Genomic DNA, 17300 nt, shown 5'->3' on the forward strand with positions numbered 1-17300 from the left:
TATAAATATTATATATATATACAAAAATATCAAGTTTTTATTCATGTCACGCGATTACACGCTATTCTTTCTTTTTTGTATAACAACGCATTATTCGCATAAACGACAATATACAATTGTTTTATTTTCATTGTATAGCATTTTTATAAAATTCTAAATTGAGTCAAACAATTGATAACAGTAAACTTATGATGGGAAGAGAGGGAATGAGAAATTAATGATGTTATAGTCACAAGGATGTGCGTTGAACGGAAAGAATTCCAACTTTCTCGACAAAGTTTCCTAGTAGTTGACCTAAGCCAACAGAATCGGAATTATCCTTCATTCGGAACCCAACAGTTTGACTATAAGCGCTGTAAAATATTCTTCTTAAACATTGTAACTTTTCTTTGCGGGATCTAGAATAGAAACGTTAAACGTAGGAACCGTAATTCATTTTATTGAATAAAAAACACTTTATGGTAATTAAAAATCTTTATGGTACTTACTGTGCCAACGACGCACATACTTCGTCCTCGATAATTGTCGTGCTTGATTCTTGGGACGTATGTACAGTATAATTTTCACCGGGGTGTTTCGAAACTGAACTACATGCCATTCCGTCTGTGATCGGAGCATTAGCAGTTGTAGAACCACGTAAACTTCCGGTTCCAGATATCATCTGCCATGAACCACCAGATGAGGAGGATTCGTTTCGTTGTCGAAGACGTCCAGGTACGGGAACTGCGACGGGAGAAGTCCGATTAGGTGGCAAAGGTGACCGTGATCCATGAGCAATTCCTTCTTTATTTGGAGAAGTATGAATTGACCATGGTACCACGTTCCTATAAAATGAGCAATTAAATTAATTGGAGAGAAATGTATACTAAATACGATAAGAAAGAAAGTGTATGTACCCAGAACTAAGATAGTCGTCTTGACTTTCTGCGGAAGAGCAATGAAACACAGCTGGTGGATTGTTATCTTGGCTATCTCTGCTATTTTGACTAACAGAACTACACCAACTATTCAGACTTAAGTTGGAACTAACTGAACTCAATGTCACTACCGATTCGTTATCGAACATAGCGTTGTCTAACTGCGAGTCACTGTCGTTACGTAAAACCAAGTGCCTAGATCTGCTATGACGCGGATGAATACTAAACTCTTCGTCATGAATGTGCTTTAAAAAATAAAAGCAAAAGAAGAATATTTCCTCTCCTTTGCTTAGTCGATCCTCTAAATCATGGCCAAACAGCATCCAGTCGTATGCTATGGTATAGTAAAGAATCTGATGCGCGTTCAGTGTTGTGTGAATTACACCATCAGCCCACAAACTGATCCTCAGTAATGAAATAAATAAAGGTGTGCGGTCCCATCCTATAAACAGAGTTTAATTCTGATTATGTTACGTAATTATTCGTTATTAATTAAATTAAAAAATCGTTATTTGTTAGGAAAAATGCATACCTGAGATACAATGAATTAATATTCCACTGTTACTGTCACTCAAATATCTCAATATCAGTTTTAAATAATTTTGAGTTAATTTTACTAGATCCCAGATTTGATATTGATCCCAATTGATTCGTAACTGAGTAGAAATTGAATCTTCTGGCACACCAATCTGCGCGTCTACATGGGTCTGAGACCAATCAAATACCAAGCCTTGGGCCAAGTAGTCATTTTCTCTAAACTCCCTGAAGAATTCACATCCAGGATATGGCAGTGAAATTAGGGTGAAGTCAGAGTACCTCTTCTCTTTGTCTACTTTCTCTGAGGATGTCACGCTGGGGGTATCAAACAAAAGAGCTCTGTTTAAGTTTCTCTAAAAATGGATTCATAAAATAAAAAATACTGATCGTTATTAACTGCTAATGAAACTTTGTTGTCTCTGTGAAAAACTGAAAGGCTGCATTTCCACATAATTCTGCTTGTTTTTTATTTCTAAATCTCTTTGTGTCCAGGCAATTCTTTGATCACAAGAGCATTAATGAAAATCTATTGTACTATATTCAAACAATATTTAAAAATATTTTAATATACAAGCTAGCTATTAATAACAAAAAATTAATTTACAATTAAGATTAAAAATATTATTCTATGATTTATTTTATGCTATTTCAAGTAATTAATTTTATTTTACTAATATTGCAAACAATGTTAAATCAAAGAATGGGAAAAGGTATTATCTGAAAGCCATTATTTTCACAATTAATGCATGCATCAAATATTGCCGTAAAAATTGATTACTTACTTCATTCCAAACTTGACTTTCTTCTTCTCGACCATAAAATCAATAATAATTCCTACGTTAAGAGTTTTCAAAAGCTTGATGTCTTGGTGTCTAACTTTATCAAACAATTGCCAATCACTAAGTACAGAGTCAGTCGCACGAGCTTCATCTACTTGCTGTTCAATAGAAACTGTTCCTTCACTACCAGCAAATAAATAATCTAGCCCAGATCTACCATAAATTTCTGGTCCACCAGACAAAGTAGCCGATCTGCATACATGTCTACCTTTATACAATATTACCGGCAGTGGAAATCTTGAACGACACCTGGCAAATCTAGCACTTTTTATCAATTCCTTCAATTTATTAGAATCATACATATTTTCGTATATAGTTTCTGATGTGCGTGGCAGTGGTGGCGGCGTATCACACAAATTTGGATTCCTACACTTCTCATACTCTAAAATGATAAGATGGCTAGGATAGTGTGCACTGAGATCACCTCCATTATTGTTTATGATAGAATGAGTATAATCTAAATCAGTGAGCAGCAGACATCTTTGCATGATTGCTTGACTCTAGAAACAAAAAGAATTATTGTGTGATATCTTAAAGCAGAAAGATTAATTCATAAGTTTGTTAATTCATAAATAAAAAAAGTTACCTTGCTGTCTGCATCCTTGGCTCTATAGGTATTTTTCGAGAAGTGTACAAGAAGGTCCTGTAAATCTTGGATGTTAATTTCTGTCATGATTGAAGCAGGTTTTTCAAGTATGTGGTATCCAAACTTTCAAACTAAGGGACAATTTTTGGTTTCTTTTTTAAAATGGTCCTATGTTTTTATAATTTTCATAAGGATGCTCGTGAATCATTAATTGTAGCCAATGTCTTGTGTATGAAAGGAATGGCACAAATACTGTATTTAAAATATACCACATCACAATTTAAAGCTTTTTTTTTCTACTTGTCATGATTTCTTATTAAGTGTAAAGGACGTTGGTTTAAATGTAAACATAATAATGTTCTAAGGTCTATGAGAGCATCATATTAGTTACAGAATACATGAATGCTTTAATTCTAGAATATGATGGTGATTTTATTAACAGAATGTTTATAAAATAAACTCATGCTGATTGTCAGAAAAATAAAAAGTATTGATAATTAAAGTTATAGAAGAAAGCATGAATTTTCACCTCAAAAAACGTTTTAATGTCTGTACAATTATTTTTAAATAAATATAAACGATCATCGTAAAATATTATTAAACAAACATTACACAGTTGCACATTGTATTAATAGCACTATTATTCTTTTAAAGAATAAAATCTACGATTGTTCGATCGCTTATTTAACCGAAATATACATATATATATATTTCTCTTTTATACGCGCTGACGTATTATAATAAATAAAATAATCTTAAATTTATAAATTATCGTTTAACAAGCTTCTTCTTTCATATACAAATTATAGCGACGAAACAATGCGGTAACGTCTTGATCATCAGAGTTCGAATATCATATACTATATCTCATTTATTTCCGTTAGTTCGACAAATTTACACTTAATAGCTTCACTCTATTATTTAAATCGTATGTATCCTTTTTTTTTTGTTATTACTTTTTCTTTTATATTGAATCATAAAATTTGAATTTCGAACAGCACTTCGTGCCGCAAAAATAATTTTTTGTTTATTTATCGACACAACAAAAGTCAAACGGAGGATTTTGTGTTCCGTTTACAAAAGTATTTAAGCAGGAATTTGAGCAACAATAATCATCGTAACAATGGTTCAAGAACGCTTTCGTTGGAAAGACTTAACCTTCAAGTCATGCACGCTGCTTTCATCGTAGCGGGCACACAATTAATATTGCCTTATGAATTCATTAAAAAATGCGCATGAAACGGTAGTTCGAACGTAAAACCGAAAAGTCCGTCACGGCGAATATCCATGGTATCTCATCGTGTTCCAATCTCGATCCGACGAGATAACCTAAACATCACACCCGAGAAAATCTGTTTTACGTTACACGCATCAATTCGAATCTGTCCCGAATACACTGTCATCCTTTTTCGCCTTGTTCGTTACTTTTCCTCGGTTGTACACCGAAAAATCTGTTATCTCCTTATCACCGTTCACGTGTCGCATTTAAAGATTATAGTTATTTAAAAGGACAAGAGAGCGTGTCCCTCTTCTTCTTCGCCTGTCGATCTCTGGCTATCACAGTACAGTACGTCGACCTTGATTTCTTGTTCTTTCACCCACGCGACAATGAACAACGGAAAAATTATCTTAATTTGTATGTAACAACCGTATTTTTCGTTTTTATCGTACGATACGTCAGCGATGAGAAAACTACTCGTCTGGCAGGACGAAAGTACGAAGTGAAACGCAGCGTAGAAAGATAACCTATTTTTGCAATGTGGAGAACGCGTGCTTTTGCTCCGGTGGTATAGCCAATTTTACATTTTTGATGCTGTAGTTCTAGTTCTTAAAAGCTATCATCTTTAAATATTAAAGATAATGGGATCATAGATTAGACTAATTAATTACGTTTACATTATATTTGATCTGGAATTTGTTTGGGTCAATTTTTCAAAATTTACAGTATAAATCTCATATATTTTTAATTATTGTATTTAGAAAAAATCCCATAGCTTCAAAATACATTGAATGCCTAAAATGTAAAAATTAATCTTCTAAATCTAGTAAAATTTGTATACTTTTAATAAATTTTATTTTATAAATGTAAAATAATTCGAAATGTATTATAATATATATAGCTTTACTTGTATTTCTATTAAATAGAGCAGTTGTTGCAGTGTTATTGCAGGATGATAATACTGAAACGAAATTTACAAAATTTACATTTGAGAATTGATAAATTCGCATATTATACGGTATCATATACATTTGAATATGATCATTATGGATTTTTCACATATTCATATTTTTTAAAATTATTTAAATGATACGCTAGATTTTAAGAGTTGCTGATTTACACAAAGAATTCATTAGTTATATATTCATTTATGCAAATAATTCCAAGAAATCCTCTTTGAGTTTTACATCTATTCAAACTGTAGCAGCAATGAGTCTTATACATTGCTGTCAAAGTGAGATTGTATTTACAGTTGTACATTTTTTTCACAAATTTCTTAAGTCTTTACATTTGGTGATTTAAAAAATGTAAAAAAAACATCAATGTTCTAGAAAATCCTCGATAATTGTGTTTAAATCTATAAAACAGAATTTTATAATCATTTTAATTTTGAATTTGAGACATCGCTATATGAGTTCGTAATATTACGAAGATATAAACAGTGTGTCTTATCGTACAAGAGAAAATATGTAAATCTACATAAAACCGTAATCGAAAATTCTTTCTAATTGACGCTTTTGCTAATATTAAAGTTTTTAAACAGTAACATTCTCTTAAACAAACAACGGTCTAAAAATTTTTATCAAATGGTTATTATAAATAATAGATAATCGACAAATTGTTATTATTAAAAGAAAATGGAATTATTTAGCTTATATTTCTTTATTCATGAAAATATAATTTGCATAAACGTTCGCAGTTCAACAACCACTTTCCTAAACTTTCAATTTCTAGAATCGGTCAGTGTGTTTTCGAAGCCCTAAGCGTCATCTCTACGAATTACAACCAACTCATTTTTCAATACATATAAAAATAATTCTCTTCAAAATACCATCAAGTCTCTTCGATGTTAAACCATTCAGAGCACAAGAAAATACAAATAACAATACCCTTCTCCTTAAATCTAAAAATCATTCTTAAAAATAAGTAAAAATATCAACAATAATTCTATGGAAGTTAATTTAAATTTTCAAATTCTCGGTTCCGCTACCAGATGTCAGGTGCTACAAATTCTTATTGGTCCTTGCTTGGAATGGAACGAGACCATTCCAGTGGTGCGCGCATGCGCATGTGTGAAAGTATCCCTGGACAAACGATCCGGCGGAATTGGAATACGGGAACGATCGTGAATCAGGACTGGCATTCGGCCGAGAGGTGGCAATAGATGTAAGATGGCGAGTACGCGCTGAAACGGTGTACCGCGCCGTGGATGATTCTTTGTTGATTTTTTCACGGGCAGAGCGTCTATCCTGCGTGATATTCGTATTGGTTATGGGGACGGGGGCGTTCGTTCGCGTGGCGCGTGCTGATAGTGGACGCGCGTGCCATTCGTGATTGTCGTTGATTTTTTTTATCTAATCGGTGGAAAACGTTGGCGGAGTACCAGTGCCGAACGAGTACAGGACGAAAACGTGTGTGGTGCGGCTCAGTGAAAGTAAACAAACGGTATGAGCGCGGTACTGGGAAGTGTCGGTGACCCGGCCGGTCTTCTGGACCCCGACGTCGAAAGCATCCTCGAGGAGAAGAATCAATTGATCAGCCGGCAATATGCAGAGATCGAGAGGCTGCAACGTGAACTTTCAGAGGTCATCGGAGAACGTGACGCCCTTCTGTGCGAGGTGTCAAAATTTAAGTTCGAGCGCGAGATGACTGATCTTACGCGTCTATTGGATGACAGGTATTTTCTTTCAAGTTTATTGTATTTACAGTGGTTGACGAAAGTATTTCAACACTCCCAGAAACATATTACGTACAGTGAAAGACAAAAGCATGCAGACAGTTGGAACGTGGAAATAAAGAGAGAAATATTTTCTATATTTTTAAATATATTCAAATTATATGTAATTGTGTGTTATGAACAGGGACTCGCAATATTAAATTTACGGAAACATATTTTAATTAAACTCTTTGGTAACTTATAATGAAGCGAGATTCGTACAATGGTAACGTTTCGTTGAGACAGAAATATTCGTACGGTATTATTAATTAATATCACGTTGTAGTTCATATTTTGTGGCCATTCCTTTTTCGTAAAATAATTGCATGCATATCGTTAATTAAATTTTTAACGAAATCTAGTTCTTTTTTCTGGCAATCTTTTTTCAAAACTTTCTCGAGATATTCTTTTAATATTATATAGCATTTGCGGATTAACCTCTTTTATATACGATACATATTTGATATATTTATTGATAAAAACATTCTATGGTAAGTGTTTGAATACTTTCGTGATTTATTGTGTTCGTTAGAATATATGGTATGCGATTTATGCAGTGTCCCATCCATTATCCAGTGTAAAATGGGGATTTATATAACTTGCCAAAAAGGTTATATACATATACAATACCGGTAGAATGAATAGATACGACGCGTTGTAAATATACATAGATATATTTAATAGATTATCTTCGACAAATTTTTTTCGGAAATGAAAAAATACTCGTTCCCTAACTGACAGATTTCTATTTATATTATCAGTGGAAATATAGTGGAACCTTGTATGAGGTAGATTCGTATAATATGAAAGAATTGTAATTGATATTTACATCTTTGTCTAATGACAAAGATGTCATTACTTGTCACCTTATATTATATTGTACTATATATTATATATTATTATTAAAAGTTCTTATAAAATTATACACACATATAATTATAGATACGTATACGTGTGAAATATTAATTCGTAATTGGAAATGTGAAATTCTAATTTAAAATTATTTGAATCCATGAAAAGAGCATGGTTTATGCTACAATTCGGGTCGGTACAATGACACGCAGCCCTTATAGTGAAAAAACGCGCTACGCTGTTTGTGTTGTCGCGATTATGTTACACAGGCATAGGTGAAGGTTTCGTGGTTATAATTCAGCAAAGCGTCCGTATATCAGCGTGGAAATGCAGTGGCGTATAAATAATGGATCAGCGGCTCTTTGCTTCTGGTATCTTTCACGCGATACTTATCGACACTTTAAATTAACGCCTTTCGCGAACGTTGCTCGCTGATGCGGAGATATTAAACTGATCTAAGTACATAGTTTGTTTCGTCATAAAATTATACGTCATTTTGTTATTATCGATATCATTAATTAACGGGCTACATAGAAAATACTGTGAATTAAGAACTTCTTTCTCTTTAATCATTTTTAAATTATCTTATATTTACATTTTAATATAATAGAACGTTCTAAAATCTTTTTTATTGTTTAATGAAATATTAGGTCTTCTTAAGAGCTTATCGAGGAAGATTAGATCTAAACTTTATTTTTATTGCTCTATAGCACAGTGTAACATTACATGATTTTTAAACCATTTAGTAAAATACTTTATACATATATATATTATTACTATATTTAGTAACTGAAAATGAAGTAACATCTTTTTAATTCTTTCAAATGAACAAGCATTTTGATTTACGATCATTTCTTAGTGCAACCAGAACCGTTTATGATCGTATATCGTAAATCGTAATCGATATTATCGAACTCGATAGCACTGCAGTCGTCGAATATTTTTATACGAAATTTCGTACGATTGTGTCTATTTATCGGTATTACTAATTTGTTATTCACGCATATATATATACCGCGATAACCTTAACTATAAATAATAGAAGGCCAAAGAATTTCCATCTCTTAATATGTAAATTTAAAACATTATTCTTCTTTCTCGGCGAAATCTTTTATGATAGTCTTTTTAATTAACTGCGTCTGGTATTCTCGCGATGAAATAAACGATGCGGATCAGTTTGGTGATCGGGGATGAGTATACACGCGGCGTATGGAATTTTCCAGCGAAACTTCTGATCGAGTGGAAATTTCATAATCGCTAAAGTTGTTCATCGGTTTTGAATAACGTTGCGTGTCTCGCGAAACATTATACGATATCAGGAACCAATTTAATTGTATGATAACGAAAGAACGTAAAAAAGCACAACACAAAGGAACCTTTTCCTATATAAGTTGTTATACGTGTTTTCGTATTAATTTATTAAAACGCAGACAACAGAAATTTTCGAGCAAGCGATTTATTTCGTGAGTTTTGGTTCACCGGTTCCGTGCAATTTTCATGACATAATCTAATTAGTAAAAGTTGCGTCATTGAAAATTTCTGCCGGCGGTATGTTATGCATTGATTTTCTCCATTATTTCGTGGCAGTTGTAGCAGATTATGTAATTAAGCATTTAACAGATCAACGTTGTCTGTATGTTTTCCAAGCTTATACATTATACATGCGTTATACATGCAATACATATGTATAAACACTTTAACGACGTGTAATATGCACGGTACCAAGCAATAATAATAATTAGCTTTCAGTGTTGTTTCAAAATTTCAAATTCTTCGTACTCTTAATTTCCGTTTCACATCCTCCACGTTATAAATCCTTCAATTAATAATTCTCAATAGGTGCATCAAGGAATATTAAAGAAAGTAGCGAAAGCATAAAAATCGCGCGAAGAAGATTACAATCGTGATTGTATCAAATAATATCAAAATAAATATTGTAAATTGTTCAATTAATAATCTACGATATAGATTAAGGGATATTAAAAAGTTAGAAGCTGAAACGTTAGAAAAATTGCAAGAATAAGAGTAGACAGTACGAAGAAAAATATTGAAATATAAAATATCCAAGAGGAAGATAAGAGAATCGCATACAATTATATGCAGCAGAAATGCAATATTCCCAATTTTATACATTTTCCAGCTAATAACATTTGCACGACGTATGCATTATTCAATACAATAAATACGATATATACGCAATATCGGTAAATTATAAAATTACAGATACGCCGATAGTAAGATAGAAAAATTTCGAAATTCTCGTAGTAAAACATTTTTATTTCTTATAGATAATTGCTTGATAATCAGCAGAATTATCCGAGTGGCGATAAAATTGAATAAGCTAATAGAATAGCAGGCTCTTTTTTACGGATAACAGTGACTAATAGACGGACAATTAACCTTGATGCAGCCGGGCTGTTCCTATTGATTATTGCGACACGAAGAGAACACAGGAAACCTCTCACATGCTGCATTGTTATTCGTAGTGAAATTGGGTCGATCATTAAATCGCTCCGCGTTATCTAAAATCATGCTTTTGCTCGTCGAACAATCGATGGCCCGTAATACGCTTCGGAAAAACTAACTGTACATTTCGCGATTCTCTCTGGCCGATCGATTTCATATGCGTGCGAAGATTTTTCAGGCGAGATACGTTGATACGTATCGTCTTCAGGTTCTAGGAAACTATCGTGTTTCATCCTTCTTCCACGTGATACCTCGTTGGTTAGGTTAGGTCAGATTAGGTTAGGTTAACATATAATAATACAAATTCATGTAACTATTTGTGTTTTTTTTTCTTTTTCTTTTTTTTATAGATGGAATAGGGTAATTTTAATATTCTAGAAGGGTAAAAGTAATTCTCTTCAGATTTTCATTCTTTTAGGTTAATTTGACGATTATGCGACGATATTATCGATTGTCTGGGTGCATCGTAAATTGCGAAATTCTGGAATCTTTGAACATTCGACACGCTCAATGCTGAACTAGAATTTCGTACAATCGCCAACAAAGGTCTTAGTACTTAGAGCTGTTACTTATGTATCAGATACTCGGCTACACCAGATAATTGAGATTAGAGCTGTTACTACCCGACCTGTCGACATCGGGTACCCGGATACTCGGTACGTTGTACCTGAGTACTCTAGTCATAGTCGTATCACTCGCGCGTTTATAATGCCTCGGGTAATAGACAAACTTTTTTCTGATAAATAATAAAACGACGATTAATTATTTGAAATTGGATATCTTTGTTTTCTTGCAGAAATACCAACGAATCGATATTTTCAGGTAGTAGGTACGCCGGTACGCTTTTGAGCTAACGATGCTTGCAGCTGTTGAGAATACAGGATACGTTCAGGGCTGACATGCGCCACGGGTATACGTAGATACACCTTATCTTAGCAATTTTTACTAGCGTATTTTCAACAGCTGGGAATATTCTTTGCTGTTTATTTTAGTCGATTTCTAACTTATAATCCATTGCACCCGATACAATTAATAGGAATTACCGTAATCTTATGTGAGCTTTTCTTTCCTTTATCAAAAGCTGAAGAAAGGATGTTCAATCTGTTGGTATCTCTGTACAAAGATAAAAATATCTGATTCGAAACGATCAATTGTTCTATTGTTTTACAATTTGCCTTGGATTGTTATAAGAAAGTAGTGCGTGCGTTCAGTACGTAAGTAAATTATCTTTGTACGTGGACCGTAATATAAATTGAAAGAATCACAAGGCGACCATTTGTTTGCTATGAACGGACATCTATGTTCATTTCTTCTGTTTTTATTAGTTTCTAAAAGTTTAGTCCGAAGTGTAGTAGACGGTGCCTCGAATATAAACTAAATAAAGAAATAATTTTTCCGAGGAGAGGTTATTTCGTGTTCTAAATTGCTGCCTATAATTTAATACAAAAAGAATTACCTACTGTATACTGTAATAAATAAAAATTGTTGATAATATCAATTCGGAAAATAATTCGCGATTAATTCGTAATGCAAATTTCACTGATGAGGAGTTTAAAAAATATCGAAATTTTTATTGAAGTTATACTATGTTAAAATTTTTTTAAAAAAAGAATTGATAATCGGACTACCTAGGTATTTTCTCTAGCCATACACCTCACACCTAAAGAGATCGTGTGTTAACAACGTGCTTCATTTCTCTTATCGATACGATCGAAAAGACTTTTTGTCTCACTACATTTTTTACATTGCGTTACTTTGAACATTTGTGCGATATATTTTCTTGCGTTACGTGTAATTTGATACTTTCGTCGCGTCTTCGAATTTCTCGCAAACGCATAAAAAACCGCGGTCTAGCGATTATTATACGTCAAGATCGATGATTAATTAGGTTCGTAATAGCGAAACGCAACTAGGGACACGAATTGCAGTCGCATCCGTCTGACTCAACCTGTGGGAACGATTCTCTTCTTGCCATTTTTCTCGTTCAGATGGACGATACGAGGCTCGAAGCACGCTTAACCTTGCGAATTCACACATCCACACCCGAGCCTTTGTGAGAAATCGCTCGGTGTGCGCCCTCGTACGCGCATAACCGTGAACAGACCTTATTTAGGAAGCGCAGGCCTCCAACAGCTAAATTCACGTTTCTCGTGTGGCCGAGCGATTTTGAATATTCGACTTGCTGAGAATTCAATGTATCGGGACCCGTGCAGGTGCATTTATCGATAGAATTAACTGAAATTAACTCGAGTATGAAAGAAACGTGGTTAAAACTCGTGCGTGTAAAATCCTTATATTTTCCCGCACTGTTATATACCGCGTGAAGCATCAGACGCATCGTTAGTTAGAAATCGATTCGTACGAGACGTGAAAATTTCGTAGGACAAGTTTCCTGCGATTGTTGATGAAAAAATGTTCACGCGTGCGATGTTCAGTTAGAAAAATTTACCAAATGTCCAACTGGACAAATTGTAAAGCAGAAATTAAAATAAAAAATTTAAAAAAAAAAAGAAACTCAAAGAACTCAAAGAAATAAAATAGACATAAACTCGAAAATGGTATCCCTCTGGGGGTAGCCATCCGCGTGTTATTTAACAACAAAGTTAGAAAAATTTACCAAATTGTAAAGCACAAATTAAAATATAAAGAAAGAAAATTTATACTTCAACATTGTGGAGTCTTAGAGAAACGACAGTGTATGTTTGTTCGTGGAACGTACGTTTGTCTTGGCGAGTAAGACAGTCGCATTCGGGAATAGCTGCTGTTTGAGTTGTACGAGTCGTTGAACTAATTTCCTTCTCCGAGTATCGAACAAATGGTATTGTCCGTACACGGAGCATGTCTTAATTTATTTTTTTTATTTAATTCGTACTTTACAATTTGTCGGCTGGACATTTGGTAAATGTTTCTAACTAATTTATATGCGTGCACGAACATCTCGGGTCGTTGAGTGTTTTAACTGGAAGGAGGGACGCGGTGCGAGATAGCAGTGGGCAACTTCGCAGCGGTGTCGATCGTAACGATTAATCGACGAAAGAGGTTTTCGTTGGGAAAGCAACGTTTAGACCGATCGCTTTGAAAAACTTCGTCTGCAAAAATAGCGCGGTATCGATACCGCAACCGCCATTCACCCGATATGGCTTCCAGCGACTGTTTTGTATCGGCCCGAAGGATGAAAAAAGGTCACGAAAGGACAACGTTCCGAAAACTATCGAAGATAGAAACCGAAAATCACCGAACGAGAGCTAGAACGCGCTATAGATGCGTGGTATTGCGAAAGACGTTCTCAGCATGGCGAGAGAAACATCGACGAAAATCTATTTTCTATCTAATGGAAATTGCTTCGAACGTGACAATTTCCGTTTAGACGCGTGTACAAACAAACTTTTTTGAACAAACGAACGAAAATTCCACGAACCTCGCGTATGTTCTTCGCGACGGTGAGAGACGTTTTCGAACGAAGATGGATCAAAGTGGTATTCGACTGTCCATGGGACTGTTGTCTTCCAGCCATGGCGCGTATGCTCGTCGTTGTATGTTCGTTTCAGGGCTAATTGAAAGTAGAATTGAAGGGCTAATAAAATGTACAGTACGAGGGTATTGGCTGACATTGGACATGTGAGAAAACTGGAGTGTAAAAAAAATAAATGTGTACAAACAAGTGTGGCGAATGTGTGTCAAATTTCTCCGAGTTTCCAATCATGGCAGACCAATTACCAGGTGTGGATATATTTGGCGTGACCGGTTAACCGGTCGGCGTACTTGCACAATATTGCAACCGAAAGCGTGTGCAATTCTTTCCACGTGTGAGTCTGTCGCCACTAAAATCGATACCCTATTCGACAAGTCTGTTCATCCTTCTTTTCTGGATTCGCACGATCTCTCGCTCTGCCTTTCATCTATCCCGGCCTTCATTTCGCATGATATTCTGTATTTATCTCAGTGGTCGTTAATTAGATTAGGTTCTTTTTGCTCGGAGATTTAGTTCGCAGCGAGACCACGCGCGTCGCTTTTGTAAATGGGATTTTCCCAATTTGTTCGCCTTTCGTCGAGACACGTTCGTTCGACTTGCCAATTTTTTTCCATCGAATTTCTACGTTTTTATATTCATTTAACTGGTCCGCTCGATCTTCCGCCAGTTTTGATCGCGTTAGGACTCTGTTTGGGAATCTCACGCGCGCTGAACAACTATCGCGACACGCGTTTTTCTTTTTTTTTTTTTTTTCAATTTTTCAATTTTTTTAGTTTCCATTCGGTCGGATCTATGCGACAGATTCGATCGGTGAAAAAAGGAACTGTCGCCTGAATTTTCGACGAAAATTTACCGTGAATTTATTATATTATAGAATTTTGACACGTTTGCTTTGGTTCCATTCGATCTCTGAGAATTCTGTTCACAGATTCTTGTGGGACGCTGTTCGCACGGTTTCTCCACTTTCGTCCCGATTCGATTCGCCCTTTTTAAGCAATCGATTTACCAAAGTTTTTCCAAACGTCGTGCCTTTACCTTTAAACTCGCTTTTCCTCGCAAATTCTTCTCTCTCTCCATCTTTTCCAAGTTGCAAGTTTGTCACCGTATAGTCTCCATTCCTACGTTTACAAATTGCAATGTTCATGATTATTTGGACGATTTCAAACCATTTGTACGTTTCTAACGTTAGAACGATCGCGAGCCTAAACGCAATAGATGGTAACGATAATTGTTCGTGGAAATTAATTTTACCTGGAATAATTGTCGGCAATTTGCTAATCTCTTATATTCTAAAACACGGAATTTTACGTTGATTTTGTTCGTGGTACGTAACCACAGCTGCGCAAACAAGTAGCTCAGCTCAAACTGCGTTTGATCACGATAACGTTCGATACATCGTTGAGAACGATCGACCAGCTGTTACGGTTATTGGCTTGTGGCAGGCTGTTTATTAATTCTTGGAAAGTTGGAAGTTAATTAAGAGCAGCCAAGTATCAAAACACGCGAAGTTGTATAAAGAACAGGAACGCGATCTTCTAAATAACTGTATTTGTAAGGGAACTTTCGATATTCTCTCTTTTTATCTTTCTGCTTTCCCTTTCTTTTCTTTTTTTTTTTTTTTTTTTAAATATTCGAATTTAAAGTTTGAATTTTTCTTCGCGCTACGTATAGGAAGATATTTCATCTACGTTATCGATCGTTCGAAAATATGTAAAATATTAAGAATAATTAAGTCAGACATGGTTAGGAATATCGAATTAATTCGGCCATTCGCTTATAATGGAAACTGTAGAGGTCGGAAGTTAAAAGAAATTTCAATTTAACTTTCATTTAAAAAGAAACTTAAATACCACTTTAGTCGACGAAATTTGTTCGCGATAGATTTAATCAAAGACCTCTTCTCTCAAAGCGTGAATTTTTATTTCGTCCGTATAATTCATTTGAATTTTTATTTTCACAGTCCGAGTAAAATTTTCGGCAAAATAATCGCGTTAAATTAATTCTCCTAGCAGATTAACTGGACACAGCGACGTGCAAGAATTCTCGGTCACAGTATATTTTTAATTTTATACTCGAAATATTCAAATGAACCCTAAGAAATATTGACTTGCTAGAGTATGATAATTTAAAAAAAGTAGTGTAGCACGCAGGTACCGTTATGTAGTCGTAGAATGTTGTTAAAGATTCTTGAAAATATCGCTCTATCTAATATTGGCTTGGCAACTAAGTGATCGCGTATTTTGTCATTAAGCGATATTGACAAAATCCGCGATCACTTAGTTGCCAAGCTAATATAACAAGAAGAAAATCTGTCTGGAAACTCGGACACGTCACTGTCGACGCGCAAATAGAATTATTACGTAACCAAGATACCGTGGTAATGGCAAAAATACAAATGTATATAGTTCATAGTAAAACGAAGAGATAGGTCTATCTGTTAAACGTATGTTCTTCGAAGTGGAAGAAATATCAGATATAAATTGATCCCTCTTTGTATTTCAATGTAACTCTATTTTACATTCGAATATAGTTGAATCTCGATGCATCGAGTCGCGTACGAAATACGCTCCTTTCATATATCCAAGATGTCTCAATTTATCATCCGTATTGATGCGTCCTTTCCGTGTGTAGACGTACGTTACATAATCGGATGTAGATGCTTCCATCTATCGGCGAGAAGGGCAAAACGAGACACGAGAGTTTCGAGTATTGTCAAACATTCGGAATATTTCAAGATAATTAAAGACGAAAATCTATTTGCTATATTTTATTCTGGTAAGACAAATTTCTTAAACGAAGAAACAAAGAATATTGTGCAACGATCGTTGTTAATGTATGTGTCATGTCACAGTATTTCGTGTTAGATATTTTTTTTTTATTATCTAATTTGTATTTTACAATTTGTCCAGCTGGACATTCGATAAACTTTTCTAGCTCTCTTAGATATTGAGATTGTTTTTTTATCGTGAGGTCGATACCGTGACCTGTCGAATTTTTACGCAACGATTGAATTCACCCGATGGATTATATTATTTTCTGTATATTTCTTTTTGTATATTTGTATACGCAACGAATTGGTTTGTCGTGCAATCTTATTGCACAACTTATCGTACGAACGAAACAAGACGTTGTACAGGTGTAACGCGTGTCATCCACTTTGGAAGCCACGATGGTTCGGCTAAAAACAAGAATAGAAGAAGATTCGTGTAAACGTAGCGTTCTGTCTATCTTCGTTTACTTCGTTTACGAGATATGAAATTTGGAATTAGAAGAAACAAAGGCAATGTTCTGTTCTCATTTTCTCGTGTCCAATTGCCTCCACGGAGGACGCTGAAAATGACAAGCTTACATTTCAAGGGAAGCCTGGCAGACACGTTGTCGGGGATCCGGTTACACCCTGAACAATGTTCCTGCCTTCTGCCGAATTTGTTGAAAAGCTTGTTCTATTCTGAAGCTTGGTATTTCAACATTTTCGATAGACTCTGCTCTGTTTACAAAATTTCGCTGTATCGCATAAACCAAGATAGAGTACGTGTTTACGTGAACTTTGTTCATTGTTTTTAGGTGTATAATCAGCTGCCAAAGTGGGTTGCACGTGTTGTCTTACATCCTCTATGTTAATGTAAAACTACTTGGATCTTTAACATTCTAGCTTTCTATATCAATTTTTCTTTATAAATTCTCATTTACATATAT

The 17300-nt window shown here is 34.8% G+C and overlaps 2 protein-coding genes across 4 annotated transcripts in view; one reads left to right on the forward strand and one right to left on the reverse strand.

The window, feature by feature from the left end:
- Nucleotides 1–17: 17 nt before the first annotated feature.
- On the reverse strand, nucleotides 18–4669 carry LOC100642640 (myotubularin-related protein 14). Its single transcript, XM_003397072.4, has 6 exons — nucleotides 2880–4669; nucleotides 2237–2793; nucleotides 1450–1769; nucleotides 897–1359; nucleotides 489–824; nucleotides 18–398 (listed from the first exon to the last, which is right to left on the reverse strand). Exons 1-6 carry the CDS (start codon nucleotides 2964–2966, stop codon nucleotides 230–232), a joined length of 1932 nt encoding a protein of 643 aa, XP_003397120.1. The 5' UTR covers nucleotides 2967–4669; the 3' UTR covers nucleotides 18–229.
- Nucleotides 4670–6206: 1537 nt separating this feature from the next.
- LOC100647622 (IQ motif and SEC7 domain-containing protein 2) overlaps nucleotides 6207–17300 on the forward strand; it is a 138200-nt gene continuing 127106 nt past the window's right edge. For all 3 annotated transcript variants that reach the window (XM_003397192.4, XM_020864168.2, XM_020864166.2), the window contains exon 1: nucleotides 6207–6775. In XM_003397192.4, coding sequence (XP_003397240.2) covers nucleotides 6546–6775 — 230 coding nt within the window. In that variant the 5' untranslated portion in view covers nucleotides 6207–6545. The remainder of the gene's footprint in view (nucleotides 6776–17300) is intronic.

Source organism: Bombus terrestris, chromosome 8 (assembly GCF_910591885.1).
Source record: "Bombus terrestris chromosome 8, iyBomTerr1.2, whole genome shotgun sequence".
Classification (NCBI taxonomy): Eukaryota; Metazoa; Arthropoda; class Insecta; order Hymenoptera; family Apidae; genus Bombus; species Bombus terrestris.